Source organism: Cryptomeria japonica, chromosome 3, assembly GCF_030272615.1.
Source record: "Cryptomeria japonica chromosome 3, Sugi_1.0, whole genome shotgun sequence".
Classification (NCBI taxonomy): Eukaryota; Viridiplantae; Streptophyta; class Pinopsida; order Cupressales; family Cupressaceae; genus Cryptomeria; species Cryptomeria japonica.
Window position 1 is genome coordinate 371,709,377 of NC_081407.1, and position 23,211 is coordinate 371,732,587.

Here is a 23,211-nt window from a genome sequence, read left to right on the forward strand (position 1 = left end):
AACACGAAAAGTGCACATTCAATGCAGAGCTTAGTGTGCATTACATGGAGCTCTGAGTGCATGTGCATTGTCACATTAAATAACCCAAAAATTTTTTAAAAAAAACAAATTTACAAACAATACAAATGCAAGTAGGCAAAGGCTACAACCTTGGTTTTCACAATCAATGTTCTCTCTGCATCGGGTTCACAACATGTGATGCCCTCTATCTGATTTTGAAATCAGAATGATGCCAATAAGAAAAGAACAGTACACTCCATAAACAAAGCTAAACCCTCACAATAAGACTAAAGTTGTATCTTGCCTGCTAATGGGCAGTATAGGGTTGATCCTAGGGTGAGCAGAGAGGGAGTGGAGTGGACTAAACCGGAACCGGGGTGGGTGAAGGTAAATTTTGATGAAGCGTCTAAAGGAAATCCTAGTCCCTTAGGTGCTGGCTATGTAGCTCAAGACTCAGCAAGAAACATACTTGCAATTGATTTGAAGCAGTTGGGGATGGAAACCAATAATGAGGCAGAGATACAAGCAGCTATGTTGGCGGTAGATTTGGCGAAAAGAATTGGAATCAATCAATTGCACTTGGAAGGGGACTCGCAGATAGTAATCAATGCTATTGCAAATGGAGGAGCAAAAGTGTGGAAGCTGGACAAATTTGTTCGTGTTATCAGAACAAAACTAGAAGGTTTCAATAATTTCAAAATATCACACGTGTATCGGGAGGGAAATCAGCTGGTCGATTCCTTGTCCAAGTTGGCAGTGGAAGTGGCGGGATGAAGGATGATGAAGTGTGAGTTGGAACAGTACGGATTGTGAATTTACTCACTCCAATTTGGTGGTTACCATAAAGGGGAGATGCACAGCGATAGGTGAGGTGACGGTCTTTGGTGGAAAGCATTTATGGTTTGTTTGGGGTGAGTACTTCAGTCTTTATTGCCACCCTTGGTTGTCGTGGGAGTTGTGCATTGTTTGCCCTCTCTGGTGAATAACTTAAAACATAAAGCATGTAATGCAGAAATACGCCATAGATATCAGACAAGTATAAGAGATGTTATTCCATTCATAATAAGTGTGTTGCAAGTTACATCCTGAAGTATATAAAGATACCGAGGGGGTGCGAGCGCCAACCGTCGCACCGCAACTGCCACCCCTCGGTTGCCAACTAACCAAAACAATTACACATAATTAACTAGTCGTATTTTCGTATACAATAATGCCGCCAACATCATCCCCCCCAAAAGAAAAGTCGTCTCCAGGCGACTTACAACAAAAATGGAGATCATGCAACCTATACAATAAACATATCAGAAAAACTAGGGAGGGGGCTGAGGAAGCGTCCCTGAAGCAGAAGGCTGAGATGTTGGTGTCTGGGCTGCCAAGCGGGCGTGGAGCTCATACACCTGTTGAGTGCGTGCAGTCACATCCCGCTCCGCCACCAATACTTTCTCCAAAGTTGTCTTCACCATATGTGCGGCTTCCAGCAACTCCTCTTTTGTATCCGCTGCCTCCGTCGCGCAGACCAACCGAGTGTGCAACAGACTCCTCTCGGTACTGACAGCATCCAACTCCTGCTGCACGTGGCTCCTCACACTCTGCTCAGCCGCCAGACGAATCTCTACCTCGGCCTTCTCTACCCAGGTCTCAGCCATCTCTGCGCAGGCCACCTCTAGTTGTGCCAACAACTGCGCCCTCTCGGCTGCCCATGAGGCCTGTTGACTGGCCACCTCCATCTCCAATGCTACTCGCGCAGCCTCGCGGACCGCAAACTCCTGCTGTGTACGCCTCAATGTAAAGTAGGCATCCCGGTAGACCTGCTCAATCTCACGAACAACTGCCGTCACCCGACTCTCCACAACGGGCTAACCCAGCCTCCAAGCCTGGAGCATCTCCTCTGTCTCAGTAGTCGGCCAACCCTGAGACTCAAAGCAGGTAGCAAAAGCTGCCTAGCAGCCCACCCGCATAAACTGTAAGACTTGCTCTAGCTCCACCACCACCTGCTGCAATGCTTGCGTCTGGGCAACGACAACCACCCGCCTACCCCTCGTCACCATGTCAGCCATGTCAGCTAGATAGGTCTCAATATCTTCCCCCATTTGCGTCGAAGGCTGTGAAGTCTCTGGTGGAACGGACACAATCGCATCCTGTTGTGAAGGTACCTCCTCCGCCACCGAAGGTGTACCATCCCTTGGCGCCTGCCCAACAGAGGCGACCTCCCCTGCCTCGTTCCCAACTACGAGTCCATGTGCCTCGCCCGATGAGTCGTCCAAGTCGACTACCTCCGCTCTAGTCTCTCGACACGGTGAGATACAACAGCTCCCTCCGGTTGTGCCAATGTCATCTAAAACCGTTGTGTGAGCCAGCTCTGCATAGCCACGACCGACGGGTCGGCACACATCTCAATGACCGAGGGATAGTTCGCTGTCGTCGGCTCCTTCAACAAAGACGTAGACACAGTCACCACTGCGTCACTCCCCACAACGTCCAACTGCACTTGAGGCTCTGTATCCACCACCTCCCTCAGCCCCTCCTCCTCAGCGACCACTACCCAATGCGGTGACTCCTCCGTCCCTGACTCGGCCATGTCCTCGATAAGTGCCGCCGTGGTTGGGCCCGGTGATGCTACCTGGTGCGAGAGGGGGCCAAGTGTAACCAGCGTGTGGCTCTGCCCGAAGGCCGGAATACAGGTGCTGCCCACTCCAGATGATGGCATCGGCGTGCCCATCGGTAGCAGGGGTGGGTAAACAAGACCCGCTCCTCCGTTGCCCTGCTGCTATCATCCTCCTCTTCTGCTTCTGATTCCTCTGTGCTACTGGAATACCTCCCGCTGTCAGGCTCCCCTGAAGCCGAGGCCATATCTACCGCCCGTTTCTGCTTCGCGAAAGAGTGCCCAATGTCCAAGTGCCTCCAGTACATTATTGGAGGCTCACCTGCTGCCAACAATCCCTGTGGCCGTACCTCTAGCTCTGCCTCCGGCACTGCTTCCCGCGTGGCCTCCACGAACAAACCTATAGCATAGTGCGGCATATAGAATGTGCGATGCTGCATCGTCAAAAACTCATACATGCGCTCTGCGAGTAACGCGGCCCAGTCATACACGATGCCATTCATCAACCCGTTCATAAGCATAATCTGAGGGAGGGCGATGTCCGACGCCCTACCCAACCCTGTCAATCTGCTCTTGATGACATCCATAATGCACCGCCAGTGGCCCTCTGCAACAAAGGTCTTACGGATTCCCCAACCCTTCGTGGCATTAGCCACGCTGTCCAGTTCTACTGTCGTCAAGTTCCTGGAGATCAATTTGATCCACCGCTACTTCTCCTCCCGCTTCATCTTTTTAAGCCTTCAATTCCATTTTCTTGCCCTGGCTGCCCGGAATGCCAAATACCCTCGTGAAGTCCCTCGCTTTGAAGGATATGGTAACATCCCTCCCGAGGTATTCAAAAGTGTTGGTGCATGTGTGCCTGTCGAAGGTATCCACCATGAACCGTAGGGCACCCTCATACTCGTGGATAGGAAATACGGGCATCCGAATAGCCCACTCCACTTGTGCCTTTCGGAGGTTTTGCTTCACCAGATCATCGTCGGGAGTGTCCTGCCACCATTTCCGGCATTCTGACCCATTCAACCCTTCAAAGTTGATGTTCTGGGGTGTTAATGTATTTTTCGCACGTAGGGCAGCCTGTGGTGCTGTCTGCTTTTGCTTCTGTCGGGCACTGGCATCCATGGTGCTGCCTACAACACGTACGCCTGATGATAAAACCCTGGTATTGCTATCCCTCTGGCTGCTACTGGAAGAAGCCTACAGCTATTTTTTCCAACTTCGTTTTCCTGCTGAATCCATTAATCTCTGGTATAACTGAATTCCGGTTAAAAATCGTACGGTCGTTGGACACCTTCGTAACGACCTTCTCCTTCTTTTCCCTTGCATTCCTTCTCCCTTTTTTCCTTGCGTGGGCTGCGTGGTCTACTTGTGTGCGTGGCGGTCTTTTTTTTCCTTGCGTGGCTGCATGGTCTTCTTTATGCTGGTGTGGCGTGTGCGGGGCTATGCGGGCGCGTCTTCCTTTTTATCTATTGCTTGTTGCGTTTTTGTGTTTGTGCAAGGGTTTATGTTTAGCGGGTGTCCACCGTCGGTGTGACCACCGCATGGTGGTTCCACCACCGGTGGTCCCACCTTTGGTGTGGTCACCGTACAGTGGCCCCACGTTTTTTTTTTCCTCAGACAGACTGTCGAACATCCTGACTGGAGAGTCCAGGTTCCCTCTGTTCGTGATAAACCTTTAATTTTGACCCATTGACAGCGTCTGGTATCTACTTCCCATCCAACGTCCACAACTTGATTGCCCCGTTGGTATTGACCTCGCGTACCTTGAAGGGCCCTAGCCATCGCACTTTGAATTTCCCAGGTTTGATTTCGTTCCTTCCGTTGAATTTCAACACCAACTGCCTAGGAGTAAACTTCATTCGCCGAAGATGCTTGTCGTGCCAAACCTTCCGTCTTTGATGGGCTGTCTCTGTCGCCCACTGAGCCATCATCCTTAGTTCATCCAATTTGTTCAAAGCGTACAGTCTCTCTCTCAGGCTTTCCATGTCGCCAAGTCGATTATCAATGGCGATTCGGAGACTCGGCACCATGAATTCAACTAGCACCACGGCTTCTTGTCCATACATTAGTTGGAAGGGAGTCTGTCCAGTAGTTACCTTGTAAGTTGTTCAATATGCCCAAAGTACTGATGGTAGGCGCTCCTCCCAATCATCCTTCTCCACTCCGCAAGACTTATAAATCACCGACACGATTATTTTATTGGTCGCCTTGGCCTGCCCGTTCGCCCGCGGGTAGAAGGGGCTTGATAAGGAGTGGAAGATTTTGAACTCCGTTGTTAGCAATCAAATTATATGATTTACAAAATGTCCTCCTCTGTCACTCGTCAGTTGGATTCGAATCCCATATCGCGTAATGATGTGTTTATAGATGAATTTTGTTGTATTGACCGCCGAGTTGTCCGGCAAGGCCCGTGCCTCAACCCACTTGGTCAAGTATTTTGTTGCCACTACAATGTATCTGCACCGTCGGGCTCTACTTGGTTTTAATGGTCCGATGAAATCCAATTTCCATCTCTCAAACAGTTCCTGGGCATTCGATGGGTTGAGGGGCATAAAATCCCTCTTCAATGGTCGTCCGACCCGTTGGCATGTGTCACAGCTCGTCACCCACTCTCTGGCGTCATTATGTAGTGTCGGCCACCACAGTCCTGTCAACAGAACTTTCCTGGCCGTGGTGTCGGGCCCCATGTGTCCACCTGCAGGCCCTTCATGTGCTTCCCTTAGGATGCCCTGAATTTCCTCTTCTAGGATGCATCGCCGTAAGATCTGGTCGGGTCCCATTTTGTACAAGAGGCCATTAATGAGTTGGAATGTCCTGCTCCTCAATACCAGTTTCCTTCTTTCCCCTGGTGGCATCTCCCTCGGAAACCGTGATGTCGACAAGTATTCCCCCACACTTGCGTACCAGGTGGGGAGGACAGCGATGCGAAATAAGTGAGCATTTGGAAAATCTTCATTCACTCCTTCGACTGGTTCTCCTGACTGGATTCTCGATAGCTAGTCAGCTATCACATGGCTCTTCCCGGGTCTTACAATAATGTTGAATGTAAATTCCTGAAGCAATAGCAGCCATCGGCTGATTCGTCCTTGGATAATTGGCTTGTTTACCAGGTACATTAACGCCTGGTGGTCCACATAAAATGTGAACGGGGTGGCCAGTAAGTAATGTCGAAATTTTTGGAAGGAGTACACCATCCCGAGGGCTTCCCTCTCTATGGTGCTATAATTTTTCTCACTGTGGGTGACACCCACTCACTGGTCTGCACTTTAAAAATAATCCCGGCTTCGAGCATACGTTCAATTTCATCATTCACTCTCGCGGCATAGTTTTTATTCATTCTGTACGGCCTCTTCCGTACAGGTACGGCCCCAGGTACGAGTGAAATTTGGTGTACGCACAGTTCTAGCGACACCCCTTTGAGGTCCTTATACATCCAAGCGAATACATCCTTGTATTCCATGAATATTTTAAACGCGGCGGCCTTCAAGACAAGATTCCAGTCGTCGCCAGCCAGGATGTTCCTTGGCTCTGCTTCCGTGCCGAGGTTTGTAGGTTTTACGGACTCTTCGTACCGGATTGGTTTCGTCATGTCAAACCTGTGCGCTGATATTTCGTTGGCAAGGGCATCCCCTTCGGTGTATTCCCCGTACGTTGGCGGAAATTCATTCTCGTCCGGCTCCTCGTCAACCTGCAACATGGTGCACCCATACAGCAGCTCGTAGTCCTCCATTTGCCAGTGGAAGAGCCCATTAAGGGAATCGGTCTCGTCCTCGGAACATCCTTGGATTCCCAGGACGCCTTCCTCGTTCGGTTCCCTTCCGTACTTTCCTCCGTCAACTCTGCCCTTGCCGACTGATTCCGATTCTGACGTGAGTTCTTCACTCACAAGTTGTGTTTTCAGGTCGATAATAAATTTTCGCCCGGCTTTCTCCATTGACAACGTGTTACGCTTCCAGTTGTGATTCACTTTGGCTGCCACCAACCACACTCTGCCCAGAATGGCGTCGTATCCTTTCTTGGCGAGCGGAATCACCACGAAGTCGAGAACAAATGGTTGTGTCCCGATGGTCACTTGTTGCGCCATGAGCGTTCCAAGGGGTTTGATACCACGTTGATCCGCTCCCAGTAAGTTGAAGGTTGATGGCCATATTGTCAGCTTGCCAAGCTGCTTCTTGGTTTCTTCCGGAAGCACATTCACTCCGAACCTGCCGTCGACAATAGTGTCAGTCAAAATGGTGCCAAGTATTCCCATTTCTACCACCGCGGGGTGCCGATCACTATATAGTGTCAGGACCAATGGGTCTGTAGGTGTTCCGCCGGAAACATCCGTATTCTGGGTCGCCTGACTATGCGGAGTTACTTGCACCGTACGTAGGAGTGTCGTACGTAATTGCGGCATCATTTCCAGGAGGTCCTTCATCTTCACAGGTACTTCAATCTGCAGCATTTGCTTCAGGATATTTCCCTCGGCCTCAGAGCGGAAAGTAGTTGCCGCTTCCTGGGTGTTCCCTTGTGCCAACATTTCCTTCGCTACTTCAGCCTTCGCCTCCAACGCCCGCTACTTCTCCGTGCGAGGGTCCGGGTATGTGGCCTTCTTTGCCTGTGATCATGTGATTGCCAATACCCATTCCTCCGTCCTGTCAATGTTGAGCAGGTTCACTCCAAACTTTGGGCAAGTTCCATCATCGTGGTCTCCAGGCCCACACCATTTGCATAGTTTTTGTGGAGTTTCTTCTAAGGTGCATTCCCTGGCAAAGTGGCCCCATTGATTGCAGGCTCGGCACTGGATCATTGGCCGTCCCTTTGCATCATATTGGATCCGGCTCCTATTATTATTATTGGTCTTCCCCCCTCGCCAGTTGTTCCGGTATCCGCCAGATGATGCACTATTGTTGGCGGTTTGCGAAGTTCCGACGACCGGCTGCTCTTGCGTGAAGAGAACTTGTTGGCTCCTGGTTTTCATATTGTAGGGACATTCCTTTGTCAAATGTCCCGCAATCTGAGAAATGTCGCAGAAAGCCTTCTTGGGGCAGGACCCCTTGGTGTGTCCGTCCCTCCTACAGTCGGTACACCACACGTCGTTTTCTTCAGTCTTACTTGTACTCCCCTTCATGGCTTTGAATTCTTTCAGCATTCGTTCCATGTCCTTTTGGAGAGCGTGCACCTTTTTACTCGATTCGCCACCGCTGCTGCTTTCCCCGTCAGAGTTCATCATCATCAAATGAGTATTTATTACTTTTCTTCTTCTTTGATGTTTTGTATTCGCTCTCTAGGTCCATCACCCTATTATAGGCGTCGTCATATGACGTCGGGGGTACAATTTTCATCTTTTTTCGTAGGGAGGATTTCAATCATTCAACAAATCATCATTTCTCCAATCCCTCTGCTAGTTGGCTTTCCATTTTACCTAACAATTCCTTCAACCTCCTGCTGCATGCCCGTACTGTCTCCTTGGTACCTTGTTTGGTACTGTATATCTCCGTTACAATTTCATTGTCATCACGGAGCAACCGAAACTCCTCCGTGAATTCCTTCTGTAGATTCGCCCACGTGGCCACTTTTTGCTTGTCCACATCGGAGTACCAATCTATGGCAACTCCATGTAACGTGGTCGGGAACTGTTGTACCCAGTCATCCTGGTCTGTCACTCCGTTGGTGGACCAAATGGTTTCACATGTACGGCAGTGCTGTAAGGGGTCTTCCTTGCCGTCCCCTGTGAACTTTGGCAATTTTTGTTTACTCGCCATCTCGGGTCGTCTTCCTAGGGGTGGTTGTGCCTGTGTTTGTGGCCCTGCATTGCTTCCTCTGGCGGCGCCGGTGGTGTGTCCTGCGTGGGCGACTGGAGGTACAGTGTTTTCCCTGTCGTGTGTGGCACCTACACCCGTACGGTTGCCCTCCCCTTCGCTCTCACCCGCGCCCACTCCTGGTTCCCGTTGGTGATCTTCACTTTGTGGTGTAAGGGATATGTTTCTGAACCGATCCCGGGTCTCTTCAACTAGATCTCTCTGTAACCTTGTTTCCTCCAGAAACTCTTCGTGGCTTCTCACCCTACGGTGGTCTAGCGACACGTAGAAATTCCCCTCGGCTTCTGCACCCTCTGTGACACCTCCTTGGTTCCCTTCGGGCAACCCTTCGGCAAGTCGTCCTTCGGCAAGTTGCCTCAGCCTCCGTCTACTTTCTACCCATTGTTCCAGAATCAAGGCCCTTTGCGCAGCCTCCCACTCGTCCGTTTTTGCTTTCTTATTTCTATCTTTATTCAAAAGGTTGGGCATTAATTGTCGTATATTTCCATACTTCACAATACATAAACCAAAACACGTCTTTATTAATTCATTTTGTCATATACAACTCGTGTCAATGACACTTTTATTTTAATATAAAAAGTTCAAGGTTCAATTCCCTCCTGGCCTGGCGCCATCTCGTTCCACTTCCTGTCGGTTGCTTTCTTCGTAGTGTTGAAGGATTTGTTTACATCGCTCTTCCTGGGCAATCTCCCCCAGGCGAGCCTGTTGTGCCAGCGATGCCTGTGCAAGCAACCGAGGGAGGTGGTTCATCAACCGGTTTACTGTCGAGCTAACCTCCAGCGCTGTCCACATGGCACTTGGTGGGATTTCCACCTCTCGTCGGACGTAGGTCTGGATGGCTACCTGGAGCAAAATTGAAAATTCTCTCGTTGTTGTGTCTTCTCCTGTGTAAAGTTTTGTTCGCGCGTCGTCGGCCTCTGGGTTTATTTCACCAACGGGTAGGCCCATCGTGTTCGTGCGCCATCCGCGTCTTCCGTTCCCGAGTACGTCTAGGCAACGGCGCCAAATGTTTGCCCTCTCGGGTGAATAACTTAAAACATAAAGCATGTAATGCAGAAATACACCATAGATATCAAACAAGTATAAGAGATGTTATTCCATTCATAATAAGTGTGTTGCAAGTTACATCCTGAAGTATATAAAGATACCAAGGGGGTGTGAGAGCCAACCGTCGCACCGCAACTGCCACCCCTCGGTTGCCAACTAACCAAAACAATTACACATAATTAAGTAGTCGTATTTTCGTATACAATAATGCCGCCAACATGCGTGTAGGTTTTTTGAGGGATATATGGTAGCCCTCTCATATTTGTGGCCAGTTCATGGTAATTGTTGGAGAGAATATGGAGGCAAATTTCAGCTTGAAAGCTTCGAAGCAGCAAATGGCTTTTTGGGGCAAGATCACATTGGAGAGATTGAAGATAGTTTTTACCACGGACAATCCATTCTTCCTTTTGCAGGTGCGTTCAGTGCTTGGGTACGATTTCATATTGGCAAACCAAAAATATCGGATGAACACAGATATTTCGTCCATGTTTTGCGCGTGGGGGCTCGAATGCGATAGCGTCTAGGAGGTAAAGAGAATCATGGAGAGGTGCGTAAAACCAGAATGGAGGCAGGGTCTGGACGCTCTTCTTGCTTATGCAGAGCTGGGCCGTGGATTTGTGACTACCCTGGGAGATTGGGTGGTGGTGTCGGGCTATCCTCCTCATGTACACCCCTTTATTCTATGGCACGCTCTTGAGAACAAAAATGCAAGGAGGCATGAAGCTATGGAGGGGTGGCGTGCAGTTCGGGATTACATCAGTGATTGGGAGTTGGTTCTTGAGTCAGGCTTACCGCAAGAGGAAATGGACCTGACGAAGCTGAAATTCAAATTGGCAGACTATTGGAGGGGTGACCAACACGGGAACCGCAGGGGCCGTGCCTCAAGAAGGAGAGATGAGGAGGGACAGAGTTCACGAGGGCGGAGCCGAGGTGGTGTGGCAGCATCAAGAGATGGCCGGGTCAATGAGGAACAGGTTCTGTGAATTGGGGTTTTTTGGTTCTGTAAGTCTGAAAGTTTGTGAATTTTTTGCTATGGTGAGCATTGCAATGCCGCTTTCTGTATTGATGTAGTTTGGAAAATCTTGGTGAAATTTTGATAGACTGGAAACTCGTAGGTGGAGGGCAAGGTTTGCCCATTTTTGAGAAAAATCTTTTATGCCGAAGATGTAAATGCTACTTTATTACTATTATTAATAAAATCATATAATATTTTACCGACCCAAAAAAAAAGACTAAAGTAGTATCTTATGAATTAAATCTGCTGGATTACATCAATAGAGAATAATTTCATCAACATGCAAGCTTTCTATGATGGCATGCAATCACATGCAAATCTTCTACAACCACATGGAATCTTTCCATGATAGCATGCAACCACATGCAAGTAACCTACAACAGCATGCAAATTTCCTAGTAGATCTTTCCCCAAACATGATCTGATATTGCTGTATGACATTACGCCACGGAAATCACTTTGCTCATGGAAAAGAAAATGCTTTAGCACAAATGTGATCCCTAGATGCGATTGCCCACAAGAAAACAAATGGCTTTTGTGTTCTAATTCCTCAATTCAAGGATTTTCCTCCCTCAAATAGTAGATGGGTGCTGCTTGATTTAGCTGCCTCTCTTGGTCTGAAAAATGTGAAATAAGCATAGAAAAATCATAATGAATATTTTTAGAGATCTTCACATTAAGAATATAAATACATAAATGTGCATAACTTCTGGTAAAAGCTGTCTAAGTTTTTGAGGAAATAACATTACGCAGCTTTTACCAGAAGTTATGCACATTTATGTTATGCGGAAATTATATGTCTAAAATAAATACATGTCAAACTAAATCTACGTTTTAAAAAAAAAATTAAGAATTCAGAAATACTATTAACATTATTATTTATATATTATATTTTAAATTTTAAAAGTGTATATTTAGAATATATTTGACAAAATGAAAATATTTCTAGAAGTTTACCGACTGTATATGTCAGATTAATATAGAGGGTATAATTGAATGAATATATTTCTAAAAGTAAATAAAAAACTTGTGCTGCTGTGCCCTTGGTCGCACATCGTGATCACGCCCTTTATAGCGTTGAAAAATGCCTTGAATGTTAATATTTTCATGGATTGCCCTTTTTATATCAAGCCCGGAGAGTTTTCAGAATTTTTTTGGTATGAACCGTGATGGGTTAACAGGAAAAGGCGGTGCTAAGTAATTATGCGAGTGACTCACCACCACTTATGGCGTGCGAGTACTTGCACATCCAGTGAGTTAAGGGCAATTTTTCAACTATGTGTGTGACAATGACAACAACAAAAGGAATACAAAGCTGAATCTTCTCTAGTGAAGGCTTTTTTTCTAAAATGAAAAATAGATATGTGGGATTCATCTAACTGCTCACGACATCTGAGCCTTGGTATAGCCACTGCAAAACCTTTCCAGTTGTGCTATATGAATATTCATGACAAAAGTTTCCTGTAAAAGGAAAATAACTATAAGTGTTCCATGGAGACAACCAATGGTGATTCTTTGGTCATGTCAAAATACATACTCCAATATTTTACAACAAACTGGCTTGGTATAAAAACAGGATCTTGTTGAGAAATTCTATCACACTGCCACTCATATTTATAGCCAAATTAAACCCTGAACATCCCACAAACCTCAAACTTAATTTCAGTGGCTCTAGTAGTAGCCCAATTTAAGTGAACTCCTTCACAATCATGATCATATATGATTTTATAAAGCTGCAACAGTGAGAGTAGTCTCAACAACAGTTCAATATTTTGAATCAGAAGTTAGAACCACTATTATGTTTAGCAGACAAACTAGAAGACAAATAAATTTAATCAATTCATCTCATAAATCATACCTTGATTTGGCTGCAATAACATTAAAAAAAACATGAGGATCAAGGTCTTCCCTTACCCCTGCCACCACATGAGGACTGAGGATTCACATCTAAAATAGCAAACCCTAAATTGCTATCTCGCAAATTCCCTAACAAAATTTAGAGTGGCATAAGCCTTATTTTCTCTCTCTGATGCCAAAAGCATGCAAAAGGCAAGCCCAGTGAAGAGAAGTCCTGTGCAGGTGTGGGAAATTACTACTTCATACTGTTTTCTTTGTAGGGATTATTAATTCTCGTGCAATAAAATTTATAGAAGTAAGAACTGGTTTCCCCCACCCACTCCATGATGAATTATGAGTTCACACTTGAAACAGTAAAGCCTAAATTGCTATCTTGCAAGTTCTCGAACAAAATCAGAAGCAGCCTAGTCCTTCATTAAATCTAGTTTCATCGCCAATGCTTTATTTCACTGTTTTCTTGTTTTTCTTTTCTTTATTTAGTTAGCTTTCAGTCTAGGGCCATTTTTGTATATTCCAGTCTCATTGACCTATACTTGGCCATTCGTGGATATTAATATATTTTCCTTCTCTCTTTCTTTCTTTCTGTAAAAATTATATGAGCAATATTCTTTGCAAGTTTTCCTTCTACAATTTCAAGATTCAATCTCTGAAAATATAAGGAAAATAAAAAAAGACCAACAATTTAAATAAGAAATTATAGCAACATATCTTTTCCATGCAAACTTATGACAAATAGCATAGAATTATATAGCCAATTATATGTAATAAGAACATGAAAAGAAATCGATCTCTGGCCAAACAATTTGAACAGTTATATCTGCCTAAAATGAAAGTCAAGCAGATGACTTTACATCTACCTAAAATGAACATAAAGCAGACAACACATAATATTACTATGTTTATCTTTAGATGCATTTTTCCCTATAATTATAAAGTACAAGAAATTAGGAAAAATCACACACTTGTTCTTCTTCTTCAATTGCCCCACTTAGTTCTGCACCTCTCAACATTAGCTTGAGCTCGTCTTCAGTGACAAGAGGCTCACTATGAAGAAAATATCAGTACAGTCAATGATAAGCAATCAAAAATATTAAGCATAAAGGTTTTAAAACTTATAAATATTGTAAAGTTTTTGATGCATTTCTTCTTAATTCCATATCCTTGCATGGAAAACATGACCAATTATCAATAGCAGAATAGATAACTAAAACTTGCATAATTGAGGCTTTTGGAGAAATTATGAATTATATGCCTTCAAGGATAGGCTAATTGCTAAGAAACATGGATGCAACTCAGGAAGGGTTTCAGCAACTGGATAAATCCAGCATATGTGCTGAATAAATTCTTTTCTTACTATATGGTGAGATTAATATCTGTGGAGCATCAAACCTATAATTCTAACTTAAATGAATCCATGTGGATAGAAATGGGAAGTGTAAACTTGAAGAAATATGATATTATATCGAGAAATTTCTCCAAAGTGGTTCTTTAACCTGCACGTACAAGCTTTCCAAGAGATTGAAAATGACTCAATTGCCAATTTACCAGAAGAAAAAGAAATATAAATTAATTCTACCAGTTTTGTTCTGACAGACACAAATTCCAAGTGCTTCAAGAAAATCATCTTAAATAGTCATTTCAGTTGTACATTAGCGTGTGTATATCAATGACAAAGTAATAAGGAATCTGAAAAATAGATAGATTTGAAGGGAATAAATATGAACTTTTATAAAGGACCTATACTTTATGGTAATCAAGATTTAGTACCTTCTGCTTTTGAGTCCCAGGATCTTTAGCATGCCCATAGACAATGCTGTAAAAACTCTACCTACTGGATACAACACTAAGGATATCCAAGCCACTGGCCTCACCTACAACATATTTTCAATAGAAGAGTCCTTATGAGAGCTATCATGGAATCAGTCCTTTCTAAATCAGTGCAATTATTATTAGAGTTCCACTCTATCCATAAGTAGCTGCAGGAACACAAATAAGGTAACATGTTTACTGTAAAATCAAGTAGCAAGTATTTACATCCTGAGATCATGCAAAAATTAAACAATATCCCTGCTTTTGTAGCTGTAGTGCGTATGGTTTTACAAGGAGCCTAGTCTTACCACAAAGCGTGCCACTTCTGTTGCATTATGGACAGCTAAACTCTTTGGGGTAATTTCAGTAAGCAGTAAAATAACAACCTGCCAAATGTTTTCATTCAGAATACTCAGAAAATGAGAACAAAGATATTGATCCTACTCAACCTCAAGTGCAACATAAAACTCACAATGTAGCAGGTTTAAAGTGTTTACTTGAAAATTAAATTAACGTTAGCCCCAAAATACAAAGACTGAAGAACTGGCTTGTTTCATTATTTAAATGGAATATTTTTGTAAATATGCATCTTATATCATTTAATAGTTAACTGAAAAATTACATGATGATAACATTCTTTTAACAGTTCTTTCCGAGAAAAAACGAGGAAACTTAGCAGATCCACTCATGTACATGCCTGTAAAAAGTTTATATCTTTTCTAAAATAATATATTCTAAACATATTATGTTCCACAATTACTGTCCTAATAAAATTGTGCTCTCCTAGTTGAGGTTGGAGGGTCTCTCCCTGAAAGAATGTTTACATATCCCTTTCCAAAAAATGAGAATTCTAACTACTTAAAAGTCTCAACATTTTTTGTAAATTTCTGGTGATGCGTGAGCATCAAGTGTATCCTAGAACAAATCATTTCCAACTAAAAGGGACCACAAAAGCCATGCCATAATCTATACACATTAAATTGCAATTTTGTTTAGGAATGCTCTTGCAAGAGAATTCTACAACCATACTCATTCGCATCATTACTTAAAAAATAACACAGCTCACAATTTGACAGATAATAGACATTGTATTTCCATGGTCCATAATAGCAATGAAGAATGCTTTTGGCTGTAACATCAGGGAGAGAGCAGTAAAATTAAGGTCCAGATATTGAAAAAGGAAAAGAGAACTAAAATTAAAGTCCATATCTGTATCAGAATTCAAACATTTTTAGCCCAATCCACACAAGATTGGAAATGAAAACAAAGTAGACTCAGTGGTAAACTATTAAAGCAACCAAGGTCAAATTTGCCAATAATAAAAGAAGGTATGACATAGGAACTAAACATTTATTCAATAACACCAAAATTTGATAAATGTTTCTTTTAACCAATTAAGAGAAATGGTTAAATACTGAATCCCCCTCACAAAGATACAGCATGCTGCCAATTCTTAAGTTCGGCTCTTATTCAGATTTTTCTCCCTTTTCTCATATTTACAAGCAATATTCATAGCATGAATAAGATACAGTTTGGATGGAGCAATTTGATACCCAAAGCATTCCATATCACTAACAAGGTTTACAGGTCGTTCAAGCTTCACCTGTTCAAGGGATAAGTGGAAAATATCAAAGCCTAATAAATAATCAAAAGAAATCAGAGAAAAGATTACTGGTGCCCTCCAATGGAAGGATAATATAAACTGGATTTTGATGGGGCTGCAAGGGGGAATCCAAAAATGATAGGGGAAGGTTTTTCTATTACAACCTTGCAAGGTGATCTCTTCTATGTGGGCTATCTCTTCCAGGGCTTTCCCTCAATAATGAAGTGGAATCAGAAGCATTAATTGCATGTTTAGGTGCAGTGGTTTCTCAAACTATTAGAAAATTGAAAGACAAAGGTGACTCCCTGCTTGTTATCAATGCAATAAACAAAGAAGTAGTCCAGGCTAGAAATTTAATCTTTATATATAGGAAGCTAAAAATTTAAAGAAATTCTTTGCTTCTATCAGTTTTGGACATTGCAGAAGGCATTTAAAGTTTAAACCATATTCCAGGTCATCTGACCAATGAAGGAGTAAATCAAAATCCTCTAACAGCCATGTATAGCAATTGAGCTAGCTCTTGACAAGGCTTAGAGCCAAAACTAGTGTTCAAGCTCCCTCAGTTAGCTTATGGTTTTAAAAGGTTATCTTAAGGCATGGTAACACATTTAAGCCTCCTATAAGTATGTTGGTGGAGAGTTCAATGTGCATCAATCATTACCTTGCAAGGTGGTGCTCAGATTTGATGGAATATAGATTAGAGTATGGTACTGTTCTTTATTACATGGTAGGTAGATGACAGTAGCAAAAGTAAGCATGTTATATGTAGATCCTGGATGGTGTGCATTAGTAAGATAAAGGCAAGTTTTCTTGTTTGCATTGGCTGGTCCTCAGAGTTTCTGCGGGGAAAGATGGCAAGGATGGAGAAACAACAGCTTATAGTTATAATTCATGATGGTGGTCAAATGTTGCAAGAAAGAATCTCTAATAGACGCTTGTAGTGCATATTTCATGCCAAAACCCCAGGGTGCAAGGTTTCATCAAGAATATTCTGGGAGAATGCACTTTAGCTATAGAACAACACTCTAAGGCTGCAATCTGTGGGTAATTCATTTCTATTCTCACCTTATTCTTATCAGATGATACTATGCACCTCTAGCTTCTTTGATTCTTCTTTCTGTATCACTTTGTTGGTATGAAGGTCTTGATTTAAGGTTTGAGGAGCACCAAGAAGCTAAGACTTTGGGTGCAGCGGGTGCCAACTCTGCTTCAACTCATCTGTGGTGCTCAGAATCAAAGTTTTCCAGTTCTGATTTGAGAAATGAGGTAAGGACTCTGAGGACCTATTGTGAAGATGTTGTCAAAGTTCTTGCAGACTTTCATGTTCATCATTACAAAGAGCAAGCAGAGGTGGAGAGCATCATACCATTCTACATTTCTATTGTCCCTCTCTTCATAGAGCTCATAGGCAACGGGAGATTTATATTCCAATCTTTAGCAAGGTACAGAAGCCAACAGACTGTTGCAGCAGATTACACTTGGATTGAAGATATAGTGGGTACAAGGCATGCAATGTCAGGTTCTCATGAATGTTGGGCGGTTGGTGCAAGCTGTTGGTAGTCACTAATTGGACCAGTTGATGGGAGTGTGCTTTGGTTGGGGTTTTCTGGTTTGGCTGGTCTTTGGTAACATATTTGTACAGTGTCTTCTATATTTCTTGTAATTTTTGAGCTTACAATTGTGAGTTTACGTGGGGCATTATATCCTTGCTTTTGGTTGGTGGTCAATGTATGAGTTAGCTGGCTAGCATAGCATCTTTCTGTTTGTAGTATCTTCCTAGCATTGTATATCTTATGTTGTATGTTTAGAATTTTGTAAGGGCAGGGACTCCTATAAAACCTCTACTATTGAATCTTAAAAAAAGGGTCATTCGGGCTTAAATACTAATTAGTGTTTTTGACAAACACCACCAAGGGATTTTACTATTTCCACTACACTTCCCTTAGAAGCACAATTTTGGCTTGTACATGTGTGAATTCCCTCATGTTTGAACATCATCCTTTTCTGACTTTTGAACCTGTTCATACTAATATTTATGCAATATGGATATGCATGGTAGATGGTTGTTTTATATTTCTTTTTTTCTGTATAGTGATTGAACCGAGAGTTGCTAAAGAATTACTTTATTTCTTGACCTTAAACTTGATCTAGCCTCTTCCACTGGCCTTTTTGGTGTTTGTTCACAGCATGTTTCAATAATCTGATCCATAACTCACCTATCATCAGACCATAATATGTGGCAGTCTGATACGTCATCCAATCCCATCCATCCTATTCTCTAATCATGAAAAATATGTCATCCAATCCCTAACACTGGTTGCCTTTCTTTTGAATCTTGAAACATCTGTACATAATTGTTTGAGTCAAAACTTCTGTGCTCTTCTCCTCAACACACAACATTCATCTATAATCTACTATTTTGGTTACCTTGTCCACTTTAAACCACAAATCATCCACAGACAAACCACACTTGGACATGACTTCCTGCTGCTCAGGGAGGATTTAAGTTGATGCAAGAAGTGATATTTGTTTACCCACAATAATGCTAAACATTGGTACAAGCATCTTCCAAGCCAGTTAATTCTATTGAAGCGTTCATCAGCCTGAGCCTACCTATTGGCCAGTTTTCACTGTAATTGAAGTAACTCATAGCCACAGTACTCTATTCTAAGGTTAAAACTTAAAAGCATCAAGCACCCTAATGGATAATGCAATTAACACCTAGATGAACACAGATCAGTGAGAGCATTCCTCTTTGTGTATTACTACCAGAGTATAGCCAAAGGTTTATCGGCTTTAAATATTAGAAAAATCTTATGGAGAGTACTCAAGTTCATCAAAGTAGATTTTCTTAACTTAGAGACCAACAAGTTTCATCTAAACATGTGTACGAGGTGCATGCAGGTTTAGAAGCAGCAGAGCAGCAGCTAGCATTAATCTGCCATTAGCAGCTGCAAATGCACTCTAGAACGACTTTGCATCAGCTGAATTTTATTGTTAATAAGCAGGTTTTCAGGATTCATCTTTTTGCTGGCTTTTCAGGACTCGTATACTTATTTAGACTATTTGTATACATTGAATCAGAACGCTTACTGCAATAGACATTTTCCATTCACATTTGTGTCTGTGCTTGTGCCTACATCATTGTGAGTCGTGACTGATAATTTTCAGGTCTAATTTTCACAATCATACATACTTTTTAGTCTGCCAAATCCCTGGATCCTGTATTTTGAAAATATTTCACGCAGTCTCTTCACTGTCATCAGAACTCCCACTTCTCTTACATTTTATGAGGCTGTAGTGCCCGAAAGTGAAATATACATATTTGAAAATTGTGGATTATCAACTCCTCTTCACATACATTTAAGAAAGAGTGAATAGATGGAATAAAGGAAAAAGACATGATAAAGTATGAGTGGAGAGAAAACCTAATGTGTAAAACATCTTACATGCAATTCTAATCATATTTTTAATTGTTCCAAAAGTACCTTGTCAATTAGAGATAGAATATCTGACTACATCCACTTAAATTAGAGTTCTGAAAGTAATCATCTTTAGCTAAGTTCACATGGTATAAAATTAAAAAGATAAAACCTTCAACAATATAATTTCCTAGAAACAGTGCACTATTTAAGAATATACACCTACTGTCATGACTCCTGTTGCTGCACTGATTCCAGCTTCCCCGAAGAGTGCTGTTGCTGCCTCAGTCACAAGTGCAGTTGCCCCAATGTTTACAACACTAGAGAGATGAGATTGATAAGATCTTTATGATTAAACTCAAATCTAACAATAGGAAAATGAAAAGAAAAAGCAATAAATAACTAGGCAACAATGTACGTTGTGCCAATGAGGATAGTTGTAAGAAATCGAGTAACATCTTGACGAAGTAATCGAAAAACACCATCTTCAGGTTCTTTCTCAGCTAGCTCCTGAACCTGAGAGAGGAAAAAAATAGTCAAAAATGAGAATTCTTTACAAAGGCATCCGGTACCATTATCATTGTAGTAAAAGTAACCATGCAAATCAAAATTGGAAATCTCACTTTTCATTCTTCTCATATCTTATATCTTCATGTCTATCAGTTGTAGACGTGCAACTGAAAATTACATAAGAAGGCTTCCAAATGTAATTGAAATTTAAAGTCTAGGAATATAATTCAATTGAAAGGGAAAGTTGAATATGCAAACTACCAGAAAGATTTTTTTTCTGTGAAACTAAAAAGATGAACCACATGTGACTGCATACATACAAATAAAAGGAGTGACTTAGATATCAAGCTCGAGGATGTTCAGGGGATAATTAGAAATTCAAACTTCATGACAAGTGTGGAAGTGTGCACCAATACCAAAATTAATAACAAGGTATTCTCTTCTTTATCTCTGTGAACCTCTGTAATAATACATGGCTATACTCATTATTCCTCTTGGCATCTCTTTGATGTGTCACTTAATTACAACCAAATGGTTAGAACCTGAGTTACATTGTTCAAGTTTATGTTTGATGTCAATGAAATTTTTGAGTTAAACAAGCTTTCATTATACCTTTTAATCTTAATTTCTAAATTTAAAAAAAAAAAAATTAGGGTAGTGCTATTTGGGTGTATTTATTATTAAAAAGTCTCAAATTCAATTCCCACCCATGATAAGGTGGACCATTTACTCAATGGACTCCCCATCAATGAGGCACCATAATAATGAGGTTAAAATCATGAGCCTGCTTAACATGCTTAAATTCCCATCCTTAGTATGGTACCACATTCGGGTTGAGGCCCAATGATGTCCCCTAGTACCCTTCGCAAAACAATTCAAATGGAAAAAATAAAAAATTCTTAAGGGTAACTAAGAAAAATTACCTAGTGCTAACAGATTCTAGGAAGAATAGGCCCCAAACTTGGCACACACATATGTCCTCCATATTACAGGTCACGTCATTGCAACATGTAGACAACTAAAATTGTCCTGTCCTAATTAAATAAATATTTTTATTTATTTAATCATTTTATCTTAAGCCTTCTATTAATTAAATAGATTTTTATTTATTTAGTTCATTCATTTATCCTCTTCTAGCCTTCCCCTATTTAATTAAATATTTTTATTTATTTAAATTATCCTTTTCCTAAATTAAATAAATATTTAATTGGTCCCACTTCCTCTATTAATTAAATAGATCTTTATTTATTTAATTAATTCATTAGTTTTTTCCCTTCATGACACTTGCCATTTATCTTTTCATTTATCCTAGCTACCCCCTTCATATTTTATTATTTTCCCTACCTACCTTTTAATCCTAGCTAACCATTTATCCTTTCACCTCTTAATCTTATCCCTCCATTTCCTAAAGTGTCTTTTATATAAGAGGATTTATTTATCCTTTCACAACCCTAATGACATATGTCATTAAGCGATCAAGCGACTTTACAACCACAATCCGTTATTTGTTGAGCTCTTGTGCACATACAAAATCTGAAAGCAAATATATCAAACAAGATCAATGGAGATCTACCCTACTAAGCATGTGAATGGTATAATCTTTTCTATTTTGTTGTGATTTGCATGTTTTAGGTTCTTCATTGGTGTATGGTGGATTCTTGATTGTAGAACTAGAGTTTTATGTGGTTGGATCTTTTATGGTTTTACAATAGTTTTGATCTTCCAAATTTCACCATATACACATCGTGCTAATTTAACTTGGGTCACTCTTTTTATAAATGCACCATTTTTATGCATATTATTGCAAAGAACCTACTAGCATAAACTGTGTGCACATTGTTTCAATCATGTATTATTTAAAATACTGTAAATCTTACAAAGTTGTAGTCATTCTTAATAATTTTTTTAAATGCATTTTTAAGTATACCATATGTGAATGCTAAATATAAATTAGCAATTTATATCTAGTTTTTTATTTCATGTTTGTATAATAAAATTGGTAAATGTATAAAGTAAGTTTGACTTAAAAGGTATAAAGTATAATTAGTTGGCAAGGGTAGCATGTTCTAGACAAATTACTGAAAGTATCTTTTTCTATTGGAAGGCCAACTAATTTGAATAGAAAATGGCCGGGCAAGAAACTTTTCAAATCCCCTTGTCTTTGAGGATGATAGAGATTTGCTGGAGGCTGCTTGTTTGCATCGGTATGGAAGGTGTTGGAAGGCTCCTCCTTCCTGTTCAAAGGCTATTCAAGCCTTGCCCATGGACACTTTGCCAAAATGCACAAATCCCAGATGTTTGGCTTGATAAGAATAATGATGATTTTGAATCTATGGCAGAAATTGGGAAGGTGAAGGAGTGTGGCATTCCTATGTAAACCTGAAAGAACAAATAGAGTCTAATTGGAGGAAGTTCAAGGTTAAGGATGCAATGCTTCCTTCCTAAGGAATTTTTCACAGTGTCTCTCGCATTTTGAGAAGAGCTGCAATGAAGCCTCAAAGGAGACTTGTTTCTTCAATTATAATAAAATGTCTTCAAATGAAATCCACTATTTGATCCTTTTTAAAAAAGAGATGTCCATAAAGAAAGTTTGGGTCAAGTTATATGGACTTCCAGCCACTTTTTGGTCTTTTGATGCTTTATAAGGTATAGGGGGTTTGCTTCATCACCTTCATCCTTTGAGTGAAGTTTCAAAGAAAAGAATTTTCAGGCCTACGCACATCTTTGTGTGTTTTTAGATGGACACACCTAAACCTTTGATCTGAAATTGAATCAGAAGGAGATGTCAGTTGCTGCACAAGATCTTGTAATGTCCCCTTGTTAAAATAAGATTTATTAATAAATTATTAAATAATAACAATAAAATTAAAATATAAAAAAAAAAATTATAATATATTTTAAATTTTATTAAGTTTCATGAATGGTCAAAGGGTATAAGATGAAAAGTTGTGACTCCCTCAAACATGAGATATTAAAAGGAGAAGAGAACCTCATTTGAGAAGGGAAGATGGAGGAGAAAAGAAAGGAGCATGTAAATCAAGGAAGAGTCAATGGAAGAAGGAAGGAATGGGAAGTAAATACGGAAATGACTCTTCCAAAGGAGAGTAGAAATTATGAAAGGTTGTGACTCTTTCGAAGGATGGTGATTATGAAAGTTCGTGACTATTTCAAAGGGTGGTGATTGTGTAAGGTTGTGACTCTTTCAAGGGGTGTTGATTGTGAAAGGTTGTGACTCTTTCAAGGGGCGTTGATTGTGAAAGGTTGTGACTCTTTTGAAGGGCAGGCATGTTGAAGGGGTGTGACTTCTCACTTACAATTGAAGATATAAAGGGAAGAAGGTCTCATTTGAGGAGGGGAGGAGGAGAGAACAATTAGGAATAAATATATAAAAAGCACTGAGGAGTTCGATAAACACTACAGTCTGGTATGAGTTCCATAAACATAATACAGTCAGTAATGAATCAATACACATTGGATCTGCATGCTGATAACTAAAATACACTGTTGTTATGACTGTATGGATTATCCAATTTGCTAAGAAA

At 41.3% G+C, this 23,211-nt stretch overlaps 1 protein-coding gene across 1 annotated transcript in view; it reads right to left on the reverse strand.

Moving 5' to 3' along the window:
* LOC131066336 (putative DUF21 domain-containing protein At3g13070, chloroplastic) overlaps positions 1-23,211 on the reverse strand; it is a 150,033-nt gene that overhangs the window by 109,617 nt on the left and 17,205 nt on the right. The window contains exons 2-6 of the mRNA XM_058001078.2: positions 19,578-19,675; positions 19,386-19,479; positions 14,443-14,520; positions 14,093-14,196; positions 13,288-13,369 (exon numbers count right to left, since the gene is read on the reverse strand). Of these exons, the coding sequence (XP_057857061.2) occupies positions 13,288-13,369; positions 14,093-14,196; positions 14,443-14,520; positions 19,386-19,479; positions 19,578-19,675 (456 nt within the window). The remainder of the gene's footprint in view (positions 1-13,287; positions 13,370-14,092; positions 14,197-14,442; positions 14,521-19,385; positions 19,480-19,577; positions 19,676-23,211) is intronic.